Source organism: Onthophagus taurus, chromosome 2 (genome assembly GCF_036711975.1).
Source record: "Onthophagus taurus isolate NC chromosome 2, IU_Otau_3.0, whole genome shotgun sequence".
Lineage (NCBI taxonomy): Eukaryota > Metazoa > Arthropoda > Insecta > Coleoptera > Scarabaeidae > Onthophagus > Onthophagus taurus.
In genome coordinates, this window is record NC_091967.1 from 13884625 (window position 1) to 13901501 (window position 16877).

The 16877-nt window shown below is 30.9% G+C and overlaps 3 protein-coding genes across 6 annotated transcripts; 1 reads left to right on the top strand and 2 right to left on the bottom strand.

Moving 5' to 3' along the window:
• Window positions 1-480: 480 nt before the first annotated feature.
• LOC111425880 (activated Cdc42 kinase) lies at window positions 481-9038 on the bottom strand. Of its 4 annotated transcripts, none has more exons than XM_023060174.2 (10): window positions 8884-9038; window positions 8418-8590; window positions 5439-5654; window positions 4876-5020; window positions 4593-4815; window positions 4013-4542; window positions 3733-3956; window positions 2483-3678; window positions 786-958; window positions 481-714 (listed from the first exon to the last, which is right to left on the bottom strand). In XM_023060174.2, the coding sequence occupies exons 2-10, from the start codon at window positions 8575-8577 to the stop codon at window positions 621-623; spliced, it is 2961 nt and encodes a 986-aa protein (XP_022915942.2). In that variant the 5' UTR covers window positions 8578-8590; window positions 8884-9038; the 3' UTR covers window positions 481-620. The 4 variants fall into 4 exon arrangements, with proteins under 4 accessions (XP_022915942.2, XP_022915941.2, XP_022915939.2 ...); XM_023060173.2 differs by having other exon boundaries at window positions 8418-8597; XM_023060171.2 differs by having other exon boundaries at window positions 8418-8600.
• A 4156-nt stretch (window positions 9039-13194) lies between these two features.
• LOC111425885 (chromatin remodeling complex subunit BCL7B-like protein) lies at window positions 13195-14275 on the bottom strand. Its single transcript, XM_023060179.2, has 4 exons — window positions 14053-14275; window positions 13790-13925; window positions 13560-13732; window positions 13195-13506 (listed from the first exon to the last, which is right to left on the bottom strand). Exons 2-4 carry the CDS (start codon window positions 13876-13878, stop codon window positions 13388-13390), a joined length of 381 nt encoding a protein of 126 aa, XP_022915947.1. The 5' UTR covers window positions 13879-13925; window positions 14053-14275; the 3' UTR covers window positions 13195-13387.
• Window positions 14276-14563: 288 nt separating this feature from the next.
• Window positions 14564-16541, top strand: LOC111425942 (decapping protein 1). Its single transcript, XM_023060233.2, has 2 exons — window positions 14564-15204; window positions 15262-16541. The coding sequence occupies exons 1-2, from the start codon at window positions 14589-14591 to the stop codon at window positions 15852-15854; spliced, it is 1209 nt and encodes a 402-aa protein (XP_022916001.2). The 5' UTR covers window positions 14564-14588; the 3' UTR covers window positions 15855-16541.
• The last annotated feature ends 336 nt before the right edge of the window (window positions 16542-16877 follow it).

A 16877-nucleotide genomic window follows, 5' to 3' on the forward strand; every position in this document is an offset into this window, starting at 1 on the left:
TAACATAAAGATGATGGATTAATGTAAAAATTAAGCATTTTTTTTTACAAAAATATTTTTATTAACTACTACTGATGACATTATATACATACACTTTTTGCATATATGTAACAGAAAATAAAATGTGAAACGTAATGAGATCAGTCCACTTTTTTACGCATATCATTGCTTTCTGCCAAGGAAGGTACACATTTTCTTTGGCACTTTTCAAAAACATAAATATTCCTCGATTCAACAAAACTTGAAAAAAAATGTACAAAAAAAAAAGAAGAAAAAATTAAAATTTTCGCTTAAAAAGAAAAGATTCAACCCAAATTTAAGAGAAAATCAAAACGAATGAAATCGACTAGCATTTTCAAACAGCATTTTAGACTTTCCAAAAATAGTAAATAAACCGCGCGATAATGGAGACTAAAAAGTCGTTTCGAAATAAATGTAAATGATTGAAAATTATTTTAATAAATACTAAGACTGAATTGGTAATGTTATAATGAATGTAATTATGAAATTAATATTTTAAAATTGAGTATTCTTATAGTAATAGAATATTTTTAGATTCTTCTATTTAATATTACGTTTTGTTTGTTCAATCACATACAATTAATAAAACCAAAACGGGTTCATGTATCTATTATCATTGACGCGGCCAATTCGACGTTCCAATTTGAACGTTGTAGCGCTCTTTCACATTGTTCTTTAGTTGCAAGACCCAACCTAAAATAAAAACAATTTTAAAATAATAAAGAATTTACTTAATTCTTTATAGAAGGAATAATATTACTTACTTCACTAACTTATCTACTTTTAATGATCGAATGGCTGCGCCTACATCCCATCCTAAATTTTGTAAAGTGGTTAGACATAATTCGGAATCAACATCTGGAACGGAATCTTTTACTTGGCTAATTTTATTTGTGCGGTATTCTGGAGTCATTAATCTTTCAGCATCAGCACTTAACTAAAAAAATAATATATTAAAAAAGGTAGTATTAATTTAATTTGTCAACATTATAGTAAAACCTTGATATAACGGATTAATATGGGGAAGCAAGTGTGCAACCAAAAGTCTAAGAGATCTGAACAGGTACACAGCCTGAAGGGCCGTTCGTGACGTCATGCATGGGTAGGCAACTATTAGAACTTTCTAGTTCTACGTCGTCTTAGATCTAATTTTAGTTCAATAAAAAATTATAACAATCCAGCACTGAATAACAATTAAGATTAAAACTACCGTCCTTGCTTTATACATCATATAGGCATTGAGGATAATGAAAGAACGGACAAGCTGCCCATAGAGGAAGCGAGAACGCCCTACATTGGACTCCAACCCGGCTGTGGACTACAAAAAAGCCACTTAAAACAGGTAATTAATAGTTGAGAGGCCTCAAAGGTAGCCTTACGCTGGAATGAACTTCCAGGTCACAGACAGGCGAAGAGTACGATAACTCCGTTGCAAAACAAAACCAAAGAGGTTTTATACCTCAGCATTTAAAGTCGCTTTCAGGTTTCTTGGCCGGCCATGCGCCCCTAAAATACCACCTCTTCCATATAGCTGAAGATCAACATTTTCCGACTTTGCAACAACGAGTCAGAAACTGCTGAACATATACTGGATGAATGTGAGGCCAAAGACCGCCTAAGACACAAAATTGTTGGTAAAATTCGCCTGACACCTACCACTACACTACTAAGGTTCATAAAGAACCTGCATTTGCCCTAAAGTTTTGGTGGGCGTAAGATACAATAGATGTTATAGGTTGCAGTGACGAGAGGGGCTGCTCCCCCAGCAATAATAATAAATGATATTAGGGGAATAACCCGAGTTCAACTCTATCTATAAACGTTAACATTTATATCTAACCTTGAAGCGGGGCGCTCGATTTTATAAAATGAGCGGGCGCATGCCATAAATTTTATGACAATGGGTTCGCTTAACTTTTTTTTAATTTTCGAGCTGTCGCGTCCTTGAGTAGTAGAAGCCACGCATGGCGTCTGCAGCAAATTTTGATACGAATGTGTTTGCTGCGGTAAGTATTACGTTATTTTTAATAAAATACATATTTTGCTAGAGCAAAAATATTTAATATATATTAAACAATTGTTAAAAACATAAAATTAAATCAATGAAATAAATAAATAGATATAATTTTAATAATAAATTTCCTAAGTGTTAAAAACTGATTTAGTAAAGCTTGTTGAAGTGTGGTCTTGGGCTTGGTGGCGCGCCATCTCGTTGGAATAACTGCCATTGGAATTCAGTTTTTTTTCCATCATGTTCAAAATAAATAGTTACACTAATACCTTAGCATTAAATCGTCTCAAATGAATAATGTATAAGGAAATATATTATAAAAACGAAAATTGTCATAAATTTTATGACAACGCGTCCGCTCGAAGTTTAAATATATAACAAATAAATTTCAACAAGGTCAGTTATTATATCAAAGTCTTACTGTATAATAATAATTCAAAATGTACCCACTTGTAGTTTTCTTTGAATTTGTTGCATACTTTGAGGTTGTCCAAGTACTAAAGGTGATGGAGGAGCTGGGCGATGTGGTTTCAATACATCATTAGGTACCGTACTGTAGACATGTTCTGGAATTTCTGAGTAAACACTCCCAGCAACTTCGCTGTATTCCCTACTATTGTTACCAATAGTACTATAATACGTTTGTGGTACACTGCTTTGTTGATAATAACCTAATGCGTCGTTATTATAAGTCGGTTGGTATGTTGAATATTTATTTGGTACATTTCCATACGTAGTAGTACTATAATGATTATTATGTGGTGAATTTTGCGAGTAATTTAAATTAGATTTAACATCAATGTCGTTAACGCTATTTGAATAATTAACGGATCCGTTCAATTCGGGCAAAGCACTCGTTTGAGTAAAGGCGCTACTTTGCAATGAATTTTTAATTTGTAGATTATTTACGAAAGTGGTATTTGTGGATTCGTACAACGTTCTGTTTTGGTTAGTATTTTTCAAATTCGAACCACCGTTCGTGTACAAATTATTATAATAAGTCGGACTAATTGTACTTTTCCTATTTTTCCCATTCAATTGAGGCGGCGGTTCTATCACAGGTAAATCTTTATCGACGCTTATATTCAATGTCTTTTCTAATTCCGCAATAAAATTACTATCCAAGGGTGTGTTGGTATAATTTCGAGATGACTCACACAACGATTCGTTCGAATGAAAACTTTGAACCGAACCAATTTGCGCACCACTTAAATTAGACTTTGTTGGCGATAAATGTGAGGAGTAAATTTTTTGTGTGGTAGCATACGGTTTTGATGTATCAAATGGGTCATTTAATTCTGATTCTGTTTGTCCCGGTATGCTTAAATTACCGTATTCAGGAGGAGCGGCGTATGGAGGTGGTACTCTTTGAGGAGTTGTATTAATCCAGTCTAAATCTTGTGGAACGTCAATTGGTTCGTCTAATAAAGAAACTATTCGAGTATCGATTGTAGATGGTGCGCTTTTTATGGTTATTTGTTGTTCTTCTGGAGAAAAATCAATTAGAGCATTTTCTTTGTTTGGTTGAATATTATTGGGTTGTGGTGGTCTCGCTGGTTTTACTTTGACTAAATTTTCATTTTTTAATTTGTGGTAGTTAAATTGACTTCTTTGAGAAGCGCGAACACTTAAACTAGTACTTTGATCTAAAATGACAGAGTTTAATGATTATGTAACATTTCGAATTAAACTAGATTTACTTTTTTGTAGCCTTTTCTTATCATGTTGTAAAATAACCGACTCCCTGGGAAGTCCCATTAAATCAGGGGGCTCCATTGGATTATTCAAATACATTTCGTCTATATAACTAGGACTTCCCCATGATTCTCCAAAAGCTGTACCATGTCCAGTGTGAATAAACGAGTTTTTAAGGGGTTTAGAAATATCTTCTGGAATTTTTGGCCTTAAAGGATCCACAATACACCTAAATAAAACAAATGGAATGTATAAAATTATAACCCCATTTCCAAAAACGTTTACCTAGGAAAAACACCAATATCATAACTTCTTTGGTGCTGTCCTTTCCACCAATACAACTCAGCATCGCCATCAATAATAGCTATTTCATCGCCTTCTTCAATTTTTAATTTTTCCGGATCACTTTCATCTTGCCTTGCTAAAGCTTTCATCACTGGAGGAGCCATTTTCCGGAAAAACTCCTTTAAATTTGCGAAAGACGGTCGATCCTGGGGATTCCTAGCCCAGCATTTCAACAACATTTTATAAATAACCGTAGGACACGCGTCTGGATGATGCAATCGTTGCCCTTCCTTATCAATTTTTCTTAAAATTTCTGACCCCCCCAATCCCATCCAAGGATCTTCGCCGAACGTAAACATCTCCCAAGCTGTAACGCCAAACATCCAGGCGTCGGAAGCGTGACTAAACTGTCGCGAACGTAACGATTCAGGGGCGCACCATGGAAAAGGCACTTTTTTGTGTTCTGTCATCACGTAGCAGTCTTCTTCTTGAGGTAATGCTCGCATTAAACCAAAATCGCCTATTTTAACCTAATCGAAAAAAGTCTATATAAAAGAAATTTAATGTTATTTAATTTTACCTTATCTATAGCGGCTAATAAAACATTTCTACACGCAAGATCTCGATGTAAAAATCGCTTGCTTTCCAAATAAGCCATCCCCACAGCCACCTGAGTGGCGTACTCGCACAGCATAGGAACAGGTGTTTGTTGGCATTGTTTACGTAAGTAATCTAATAAAGCTCCTAGAGGAGCTAGTTCTGTAACCATCATCATTGGTTGAGTTAAAACTACGCCATATAATCTTTAAAATATAAAACAATATATTAATTTTGATGTATTCTTGAGTAATTAAATTAATTACCTAATTAAATTAACATGAGTTAAACTATGCATTGCTTGAACTTCTCTTATAAAATCTTCTAATATTCCTGGTTGACTTAACGTGTCTGCTTTTAATATTTTTACAGCTACAGGAAGCATTCGTCCATTTGGGCTATGCCATTCACCTGACCAAAAAAATCATTATGAGATGACGTAGTAAAATTACTACATTATGATATCATTTCTAAATCATCTAAGCTTTTGACTTTAATATAGCTCCGGAATTATAGATATAATATAAATAGGGAGCATGTATTTAAAAGGATAAACAACATCAAAATATTTTCACCATGATTAATAAAAATAAATATTGTACTCAGGAAAATATCGAAAATAAACAGATTTGATAAATTTGTATGATTTCGTGCATAATCGCCGTCTCGAAATGCTTTAAGTAATCTGATTTTGTTTGATATTACATTTTTATTTAAAAAAGATAAGATTTAGTATAAACTTTTTTTAAATTTGAATCAAATCATTTCAAGTAAAAAATTATTAATTAAAAATCGCAATTAAATATAAAAATAGAAAGATAATGTGTACCTCTTTTAACGACTCCAAACGAACCATCTCCCAACTTAATAGATAGAGTGATGTCGCGTTCCGGAATTAGGCAAGTCAAGGCAGGTACTAAATTATCGTCAGCGCTTTTCTTGTTAGCCGTTTGCTTCGCGCCAACTGGAATCACCTTTTTTAATATGTCTTTTTTCCATTGTTTCGATTTACGTTTTTTAACGGCGTCTAATAATCTACGTATACCTAAAATAAATCATAAACAACATCTTAAGTTTACTGTTTTATATTAGCTGTATTTAATGTGTACAATTTCTTTATTTTGGGAGAACTCTTAAACCAATTTCAATAATATATAAATTTTAAAAAGATATAATTTAAAAAATCCGTTGTTATATATACAATTATTGAGCTTCATATAGCTCAATCAAATCTATTTCTTAAAAAACTAATATTGCAATTTAATTTATGCCACTTTCAACATGATTGCTATCAATGGCTATGATGTGGCGCAGACAACATGTTATAAAATTCGCTTAAGTGTCTAGACATCAATAGTTTCAATGACCTCCTCCGAAGCTGCTAAACGTTTTAGGGTTCATTTTATTGTCTTTAGTTCTGGACTAAACTACTTTTATCACTTCTTCTTCTTTGCCTTTACCCTTATAACTCTGCTGAATCGCACTTTTCATGCAGTTCAGCCACTTCGTTCTGAGTCTCCTCCTTCCCCTGTTCACTTCTCATCAGTATGTGACACAACTAGGGTTCCTCACTTCTGGTTGTATTTCTGACTCTATCCTGCCCTTGTACTTCTGGTCCTGCCCATTATTCGCCTTAATCTCATTTCTGCAGCGGTTACTTTGCTTTTATGTTTATCCTGCATTAGCCAGCGTTCCGTGTCATATATCAATGTTGATACATATAGTGATTTAGAGATACATATTTATTTTTTACTCTTTTTTATTAATCAAAGTTGTGTAAATCTGGTAATACACTTTTGTTGCTTGAGACGTTTTTTTTACTTTCTGATCTATCGTCCTGTCATTTCTTATGACCACCCCGAAGTATTCATAGTGATTTATTACCTCTAATCTATTCTGTCCACATCTGACGTTTATGTATTCTTCCTTGTTGGCGATTGGTTTGCTAATCTTCATATTTAATATTTCATTGCTCGTTGCCTGTGGCTTGAAACTTCCTGAGTAGTCCGCCAGTAATACTATATCACCTGAATACACAAGACTTTGTAGGGTTACTTTTCCATTCTCCAGTGTCCAAGGAATTCAAACACATACATAAAATTCGAGGCAGAAATCAAAACCAAAGAAGGCATAGATAATCAAAATTAAGTCTCCAATGTGAAACACATTATTGGTTTGAAACGTTAGGAGATAAAAATCATTCTGAATAATAAAGCTTAGAGCATTGATATGACAGCGACTAAGGTTATTTCTAAGATCATCTTCGAAGTTATTTCAATCCCATTGCTGTGGTTAATATTGATGACATGGGTGCCCCCCACCGATTGTTGTCTTAAATATGTTTAAATACGAATATATATAAACTTTCAGTCATTCGGAAAAAAAACAATGAAAACCTGTGTTAACGATAAGAATTTTATAGTTTGGTTTCGGCGAATTTTGATAACTATATCCTGAACCCATACAATACTATGGGATCACTGGATTAAAATTTTTTACCTCAAATACTAGTATTATGTAGAATTCTTCATACAGTTGTCAGAATTCAAAGTTCTTCTTAAAGACACTTTGCGTTATTGGCGATCCTCACGACTGACAATGACGTTTCTTCCAAATTGCATTAACCTACTGCTGAGGTTAAACTTTTGTACTCTTAAAAGATGAGTGTCAGACTTTGTCAGTATCATGTGTTCAGAATTTCCGGAATTCTGATACTCTTTTTCTCTTCAAAAAATAAAAATTCGAGATTGCGGAATATATCACGTTTGCAGTGGGTCCAGATAAACATTAAGTAATGAGGACATTATTAAGAAACGATATTGGAGAGACTTAATCAGAATTCCTTGTGACCACAAATTCTTTAGTGAAGGGGATCTCCTTGTATGATGTCATTTATATTTGGACACTTCTTAATACATTTTTTACGCTAGAAAAATACTCAAATAAGATTTTAAATCGGTAGATTTCGAATGTGGTGTTTTTTTAACAATGAAACAATAGATTGAGATATTGTTTATCAAAATTGTTTAATAAGTTCTCCTAAAATAAATCTTAGCATAAATTTTTAAATTAAATATTTATCTTAAACTAGAAATTCTTATGCAACTCTCAGCAGATAATTGTTGTGCTATTTTACGTTTTGTTTTCTAAAAATAGGTAATTATAATTTTAAATTTCAATTCTTTTTTGAAGCAAAGAAAACGAGCGTGGTGATCGTTAAATTAACAAGACACGTTCGTTTCGAACACGTAATAGCAGAATTTGTTGTTTTTTTCTTTTAAAACGCCTTTATTATTCTATTTTTATATTTACGATGTTTATCAAACCAATCTTCAAAATTATTTATTGTCTTCTAAACGTTGAAAAACAAAATCCATCAATATCGGTTATTGCAATAATCTAATTTACTACACATAACAATTTTGCGTATTATTACAGCGCGATTGGGTAACTGTTTTTAGAAATTGTAAATGATCAATGAACTTTGGACCATTAAAGAGAATTATCTATGTTTTATAGAACAATCTTCATACTTGGAATTTCCAATAAAAAATTATCGAAATAACTGGAATTATTTTTATTCGTTACTTAAAAAATTAAATTGATAATAATCTTTAAATAACCCTAAATCAATCGTTTTATGGATATTTTTGTGAATGTTAAATAAGTAACTCATATAACTGTGAAAATTAAATGTGTAAATTAAAACCGCAACTACATATTTATATCATTTAAATTCATTAATTTACATAACAAGTAAACATTGCTTCTTCTTAAAACATACAAAACAAAATGTATTCGAACCTACCTGGTTTACTAATCCCAATTTTTTCAAGATCCTCACTTTTAACGTAATCGAAATGCTCCAACCGAGTAATTTGTAAGTCGTCTCTAATTGGTGCCAAAAATTGGAGTAATTGTACATCTTGTAATACTTCGTGTAACCACTCAATGCCTTCCTCAGACATTGCTCCCAAAATACTAAAAACTGCTGTTAAACCGTTTTACTTTATCTGTATTTAAAGAAGTAGATAACTTGAGCAATTTCCGCGAATTCCGATCACAAATAAGGGTGAAAGTAATACAACAAATCGAATTTGCATTAACGATGATGACAAAACGTTTTAAAAGGCAAACGTTACGGTCGTTTTTTGGTCGCGCTTATTATTACACGGTTCACTTTCATCCTCAAGTTAAATAATAATGTATTCAGAGGAAATACGCCAATAAAAGCAAGGTTACACTTATACAATAAGAATAAAGATTACACTTACCTTGCGATTTTTTACGGTTCCCTTTATGATTTATAAATACATTATAAGTAAATATCACAAATGTTTAAATTTTTTTGCACTTCTTATCAATAAGCACTTAAAAACACACTTTCAGCTACGGTTTTATAAACATTGTCATATTTGACAGCTCTCAAAAGCAGACTAGATTTATATGCAGGCGTACCAACTTAAACTTACAGCAAGTAATTTATGGAATTATCCTTAAAAACTATTCTTTTAATACAAAATTAATTAAATATAATAATATAATACTTATTATTAATGATAATATCTAAAATTATAAAGAGGTTAAAATAGTTTTAGAAATTAAAAGTTTAGTAATTTTTTATTCTTAATGTTAGATTAATACAAAAGGTCAAACAGTTTTAAATTTACTTCAAATAGGTTAAATAACTGTCAGTTGATAAATAACAGAAAATGAAACTTTATAAACAATATAAAGAAAACTTAGAAATACGAAATAAAATAAACGTTATAAACAAAGAAAAAGAATTATACGAATTAAAACTACAATTATGCCATATAAATTCAATTCAGAAGGAAATTATTGATAGTTTGGAAAAGATAGTTGGAAATATTCAATTTATAAACAAGGAAATACCTAAAGTTTGTGGTGTAATTAATCACGAAAATAAAGTTCCAATGAAAGAAGAAGATGCTAAAGTTATAAAAGATCTTTTAATAACAATACCAACAACCTCAAGGGAAATGATACCCAATATAACATCTGGTGTTGAAAATATAAATCGGATTAACACAGATATTTTGAAGAATGCTTCAAGGAATGTGGATTATTATCAGCAATCTTTCCAGTCTAATAAAGAGCTTATTGATAGTGTTAAGGATTTAATCGATGGTGATTCTACCACTGATGAGGAAGCTTGTTTTAGAAGAAGTTTAATTAATACTCAGTTATTTTGTGAATCATTACGGATAGCTTCAACTCCTATGCCAACTCAATCAAAATAAAACATTTTACTGAAGAATGCCAATATCTCCATTTGTTTATATTAAAAAAAATGTGTTTCTTGATACTAAATGTTGTTACTTTAAATAAATTACTATAAAAACCTTTGTTTTCAGATTCTAATCATAAAAATAATGATTGTAAACAAATCAAAATAAATATATATATTTGGTAACTTCATCTTTTTCATGTTTGTTCATATAAAAAAATGACAACTTGGTTCAAATTCGGTTCAAATTCGCTTAAATTAGGTTAAATAACTGTCAGTTGAAAAAAAAAATGAAACGAAAATGGATCTTTACAAGCAACATAAAGAAAACCTCATGTTACAACGCAAAATAGAAGAAGCAAAGAAGGAACAGCGATTATTCAAATTAAAAAGACAACTAAGCGACATGAATTCCACTTACAAAGAAGTTACGGATGGTTTAGAAACCATATCTGGAAATATTAAATTTCTTAACAAGGAAATGAACAAAGTTCATAATGTGATTAATCATGAGAATAAAGTTCAAATGAAAACGGAAGATGCAGACGCCCTAAAAGATCTTCAAAAATCAGTGTTAACAGTCGCACTGAAAGAAGATGATGTTATTACGGGTGTTGATAATTTAAATAAGTTGAAAGAAAATATTTTGAACAATGCTTTAATTAATGCTGATTATAATCAGCGATCTTGTCAATCTAATAAAGAACTTATTGATAATATCAAGGAGATAATTGATGGGAATTCTGATGGTCATAATGAAGAAACTGTTACTGTTGCATCTTCAATGAATACTCATTTATTTTTGGAATCAGAATTGGTTTCTTCTTCACCTATGCCTACTATTAGTACTAAAGTACTAAGTAGTACAAATTCTAAGATAGAAACAATTAAAAAGTGAACCATTTGGTGAAGAGAAGTTGCACTTTTGGTTCATCTTCTTATTTTTTTTTGGTTTTCATTAGTCAATCTTTTATTTAAGTGGAATTATATTAAGAAATGTTTAATTTTTTTGTATTTAATATAATAAGTGTTGATTATTCTTATGTAAAACTTATATTATCAGAATTGGTAGCTTCTACTCCTATGCCAATTAATAGTACTAAAATACTAAGTAGTACAAATTCTAGAATAGAAACAATTAAAAAGTGAACCATTTGGCGAAGAGAAGAAGTACACTTTTGGTTCATCTTCTTATTTTTTTTTGGTTTTCATTCTATTATGCTTAAGTTATAACATTATTACTAGTAGTCAATCTTTTATTTAAGTGGAATTATATTAAGTAAGTTATTATAAAATGTTTAATTTTTTTGTACTTAATAAGTGTTGATTATTCTTATGTAAAACTTATACTATCAGAATTGATACCTTCTACTCCTATGCCAATTAATAAATAGTACAAATTCTAGGATAGAAACAATTAAAAAGTGAACCATTTGGCAAAGAGAAGAAGTTGCACTTTTGGTTCATGTTCTTACCTTTTTTGGTTTTCATTCTATTATGCTTAAGTTTTAACATTATTACTAATAGTCAATCTTTTATTTAAGTGGAATTATATTAAGTAAGTTATTATAAAATGTTTAATTTTTTTGTACTTAATAAAGTGTTGATTATACTTATATAAAACTTATACTTTAAGGCCCACTTTTACCAGTTCTTGATAATTTTACCTGATAAATAAATTGGCGCTCTTAGCCAATGAGAGCGCTTAAAGCCGCTGTAACCATGGTAATTATCCCTTAGTTCCCAAATAGTTTAGGATGGTAAAAGTGGACCTAAATAAATTAATATGAGATATCTTGTGTTACACTATTTTGACATTTTAGATAATTTTAGCCTTTTTATTCTTCTATTTCTATATATCATCCTTATTTTATGCGACCAGTTCCTCTTAAATGGCTCACAAAATTTCTGCCCTTGTCATTATATTTTATCTTCCTGATGCATAACAAACATAGAAAAATGCTACTCAAATGCTATTTTAATGTTACAATAATTTATTTAAGGTAGGTACTGTACTACGGTAATTCCAGGCGGAAGTATTTGCTATTGACATGGATCCTAGAATCCTTCTTGAGAGAGGGGTGAAGAACATAGCACTGTAAAAGCCGCCATCATTTGTAAAGGTATCAATAATAGTTGGAAGAATGATCTTCCATTAATTCTATTAGGTATCAGATCTTCTCTTAAAGAGGATTTAGGATGCTCGTCTGCCGAACTTGTTTACAGGCAACCCCTACGTCTACCAGGTGAATTCTTCATCACATTTAATGATACGACTAAAGATCCATTACTTATTTCGCTAAGAAAATCTTTTCAAAATTAAAACCTAATACAACATCCTCACATACCTTTTCCAACATTTTCGTTCATAAAAGTCTGTATAAATCAGAGTACGTATTTATTCGACTAGAAGGTATTAAGTCAATTTTAGCTGTTATGACCTTTTAAAGTGGTAAAAAAGTTTCCCAAAACTGTCACCATTTTAAAAAATAATTAGCGACATTGTATTCATATCGACCGATTGAAACCAGCATTGATTTTACACAACAATAAATCTTCAAGTATTGAATCATTAAATACAAGAAAAAAATTAGATTTAATTTTAGTGAATAATTAATAATTGATTAATAACGATTTATTTTTCAACCGCTGCAATTGTATTTACTCTATTCCAGCACTTTTTAGGGTGAAGGGCGTTATAAACTAATTAAATCCATTCAACCTAGAACAGGAAATCTTATCAAAAGTATGCAAGCTCATCCATCTCATTGATTGATTTGTTCTTTCTTAACATATGTGTGTGAAAACAAAATTTTATTCTTTTATAATAAAAGTTTTACAAAATGTTTTTTGCAGTTATTATAAAATTATGGGGCGTCATATTTTGATTTTAGGTAGCAGGAAGGCGTGATAAAAAACGCAGTGTTGTAGGACAATATACAAAAGGTGCTGGAACTAAAAGAAAACAAGGAGAGCTAACTCTTAATTCAAAAAAAGAACATCCACACTTGTAATCATTTTCATAGTGATGTAGAAGTTCGTAAATGATTATTGTAAATAAATAAAGCTGACCGTTTCATTGTTCAAGTCAGAGTATTTCTTTATTTTTAAACTTCTTGTTTCTTATGAGTTCTCTTAGTTTTGCTCTAATCTGTGGGTGTTCCTATTTCATGATAGATAAGAAATACAAACATCTGGGAACAATGTGATAAGATGAGGGTGGCATAATGATGTAAAGGGAATGAAGACCAACAGTTCTAAAACAAGTAAAAGAAGAAGTTTCTTGTTATATTCTCACCTTTTTTTAAGATCTATTTTCAAATAATAAAATAAATTTCACCTCTATTATCTTTATAATTTAAATACTTATTATGTATATACAACATATTAAAAGTCATTTACTTAATATAAACAATAAGAAAATTACCACAGTTAAACCTTAACTTAAATAAAAAAGGAGTAGGTATTAATTAATAATTTTAATATAAACTATTTTCCCAAGAGATTTTTTGTCCAATTGCATTAATTCATTCCGTTTTTAGTCTTTTAATAGGAGGCTCGCTGCTACGCGAATTAGAGTCTTCCGAAAACGTTATGTGTGATGAAAAATCAGTTGGACCTTGAGAATCACTTACAGTTGAAAAACCTAAAAACCAAAATATTTTTTTAATATGAAATCAAATAAAAAGTATTTCTTACATGTATTTGAATCCTCAGCCATGGTAAAATTTGAATTTGACGAATCTGCTTTTCTTGCTAAATTCTCCTTATTAGAATCTTTATGTTTAAGCTTTTTTGGTTCGTTAGTTGCCACAGGGACCCATTTGTAAATGCGCATTGTGGTATCTCCTATTGTTACCCATTTTTTCTCCCTAAATCACATTTCACAAATTAATTTAATCACATTAATTAAAATCGAATGTATTTACCAATGCCGAACTCTATCAACTACTTGCATAATCTTTTTAATATCATCTTTGGCTCGACTTCGTGTCTCCGCACGAATCGATCGAGACATCTTCAATGAAGAAGATATTTTTTTAAAATTTGAGGAATCAATTTTGCCTGTAACAATTTAATTACAAAATTATTTCAAACATTAAATAGTTAAAATTAATTCTATTTATTAAGATTTCGTTCAATAAGAGTGATTTGAACGCAATCAAAAGGAAAATTTGATTATGAAAGTTACCTGCGTATGATACCAATTTATGAAGAAGCCGCACCTTAATTTTTCTTAGTTAATGAGCTACGTGAAAAAGCTGACTTCTTTGTATATTCTTGCCGATACGGTGTAATTCTTCTGATGAATCTTTACAATTTTAATTCATACAATTCGTTTATTTGAGTTAAACCAATATCAATTTCATTCAATATGGCTAAGTACAAACCGCTGTGAATTTAGTTTCGGGTTTAGTATCTTAATAAAATTTGATTCCCCTAAGTATTTCACTAAAAAATATTGATTAAAAATTTAAAAAAACGGGTAATAAGAAATAAAATGTAATAAATGATTAAGTTAAGTGTATAATTTGAATTGTTTTAAATTAAATTTTTTTTTTAATCTTAAATTAAATTGTGTTTGAATCGTGCAAAATGAGCCAATGAGAATCGTTGAAGTTCGTCTATTTCTCTCTAACATGCGTTAACCTATAAACTCGTAAAGGTTCTGTTTTTTTTAAGACGGTTTGAGCTTTATAGTGAAGTTAGCTTGAATAGTTTGAAACCATGGCCGATTCCGTAGAGTTGCGTATGAGTGTAACGTCTATAAAACGAGTCGATCCATATGTTAAGGACATTTTGGCAACATCGACCCACGTAGCCCTTTACAAATTCAATCCGTTAGCGAACGAGTGGGAAAAAACGGAAACGGAGGGAGCCCTGTTCCTGTACAGCCGAAATGGGGAACCTTATCATAGCTTGGTGATTATGAACAGATTGAACACTGAGAATCTAATCGAACCTATCGTCAAAGAGTTTGATTATCAAATGCAAGCCCCTTTCTTGCTTTACAGAAACTCCATGAATAAAATCTTCGGTATATGGTTCTATAACCGAGAAGAGTGTGTGACCATAACCTATATATTAGAATCTCTCATGGAACAAATCAGAGAAAAGGTTTTGGAGAAAACCAAAAAGAAATCAGGGAGCAGTGTTGATATTTTCAGTATGTTGAGTAAAGCTCAAGAAGATTTTAATAGAACACCAAATAAAAGGGAATCCCCAGTTAATAAACCCATGTGTACATCAACCCCATTGGCCAATACTTCGCAAAGTGTTATGGATTTTTTCTCAAAAGCTGCTTCTAAATCTAGTAAACAAGTACCTGTTACACCTGCAGAAGGTATGTTTTAAATACAAAATAAAATTTATCATAATAAAATTAAATTAAATTTCTTAGGTGAAATTCTTTTACAAAGATTAATGAGTAATCCTGAACATTCAGTTGAACACATAGAAAAACAGCAACGTTCAACAACTCCTCAAGAACATCGCCATCAAAAACAATTAGGGAATCGAAGCGTACCAATTCAAATGTCATCGAATTCAACGAATCTTGACCGAAAATCCGAAAATGGTTTGAATTTTATGCGCGGAGTTTCTTCACCTCATAATCATCCTGCAGCATCCGGAACGTCTCCTTTAGCAGCATTATTAATTCAAGCACAAGCGCAAGCGGTTGATGATGATTTGTTGGGAACGTCGCCGTTGGCCCACGCGTTAGACACACCACAAAAGCCGTCGTTGATGCCACCAATGATGTTTACAGCATCAGTTAATAAAGATAATAAGTCTGATATGGTGTTAACAACGACGACTAGCGTGGATAATGCAAAAGTTGTTAAAGCGGTGGAGCCGTTGACGAGAAATCAAATGTTACAAGCTTTAACTTATTTAATTAAAAATGATTCAGATTTTGTAACAAAACTCCATGAGGCTTACGTTAAATCGTTAACGGAAATGGTTGCGAATAATACTAATTCATTGATTTAAACCTAAAAATATTTGATTTTTATTAATTAATGATATGTTTATTACTATGACTATTTTTTTTTTTACAAGACTGTGAAGAGGAAGATTAACAGAAAAGACTATAAACTAAAATCCGGGCCTTAACGTTATTAATTGTTTACAATTTGATGGAGTAGAATATGTATTTCTGATAAAAAATATATAGGTTTCATTTACTGTAACTAAAAGAAAATTAAAGAGAAACGATTTTAATCCTCAACAAACTTTAAAATTGATAAGTGTGATTTTCGAAATGTGATTGAAACGAACGTGAATAAAATAGTATATTTTAAACTAGACATAATTACTTTTTTTTCTTTTTTCATCGATTAGTATTTGTATTTAACTAGACGCTAGTCGTATAAATTGAACACTTATTCATGTTATATCGTTAGTGGGATATTGTTCATAATACAACAACCTATAACAGCGTAAATGTGCTACTTCTCATAGAGTTGTACACCAAAAGTACTGTAAAATAAGTTTTTAATGATGCTGTAACATTGATGTCTAAGATTGTCCTACTTATACGGATCGTATTGTAAAGTTATTAAAAAAAAACAACTAAAAAGTCACAATTTAAGCGAACGCTAGTTTTATATTATAGTGTCGACCTATTTATTGATTTTTTTTGAAATAACTACAATATAATAAAAGTATATTGAGATATTCTTTTTGTTTAAATTATAAAATTCCATAATCAACTTATACAATGTGTGGCAAAATTATACAAACAATTTAATAATAATAACAACAAAAATTTTACAATTAACTAATTTTGACTCGTTTTATTGAGAACTTTATCATAATGAGATTGAAGTTAAGATTTTGCCATTTTAAGAAAGCCACCTTTCATAATAACAATCATAACCCTTGAACAGGGATGGTGAACCAATGGCAAAATCTACAAAATTCATTATGATTAGGGCCCGGATTTTATGCAAAATGCTTATTTTCTGGAATATTTTTTTCAAAATTGGTTTCTGGGCGAATTACATAAAAATA

What these genes read in the sequence shown, in the direction of transcription:
- LOC111425880 (XM_023060174.2), bottom strand. Translation starts at nt 8,577, where the DNA reads ATGTCTGAGGAAGGCATTGAGTGGTTACACGAAGTATTACAAGATGTA. An exon ending in ACTCATGTTAATTTAATTAG is followed by an intron (nt 4,816 to 4,875) that starts GTAATTAATTTA and finishes TATATTTTAAAG; the next exon opens with ATTATATGGCGTAGTTTTAA. An exon ending in GATATTGGTGTTTTTCCTAG is followed by an intron (nt 3,957 to 4,012) that starts GTAAACGTTTTT and finishes TGTTTTATTTAG; the next exon opens with GTGTATTGTGGATCCTTTAA.
- LOC111425885 (XM_023060179.2), bottom strand. Translation starts at nt 13,878, where the DNA reads ATGTCTCGATCGATTCGTGCGGAGACACGAAGTCGAGCCAAAGATGAT. An exon ending in GTTGATAGAGTTCGGCATTG is followed by an intron (nt 13,733 to 13,789) that starts GTAAATACATTC and finishes AATGTGATTTAG; the next exon opens with GGAGAAAAAATGGGTAACAA. An exon ending in GGCTGAGGATTCAAATACAT is followed by an intron (nt 13,507 to 13,559) that starts GTAAGAAATACT and finishes TTTGGTTTTTAG; the next exon opens with GTTTTTCAACTGTAAGTGAT.
- LOC111425942 (XM_023060233.2), top strand. Translation starts at nt 14,589, where the DNA reads ATGGCCGATTCCGTAGAGTTGCGTATGAGTGTAACGTCTATAAAACGA. An exon ending in ACCTGTTACACCTGCAGAAG is followed by an intron (nt 15,205 to 15,261) that starts GTATGTTTTAAA and finishes TAAATTTCTTAG; the next exon opens with GTGAAATTCTTTTACAAAGA.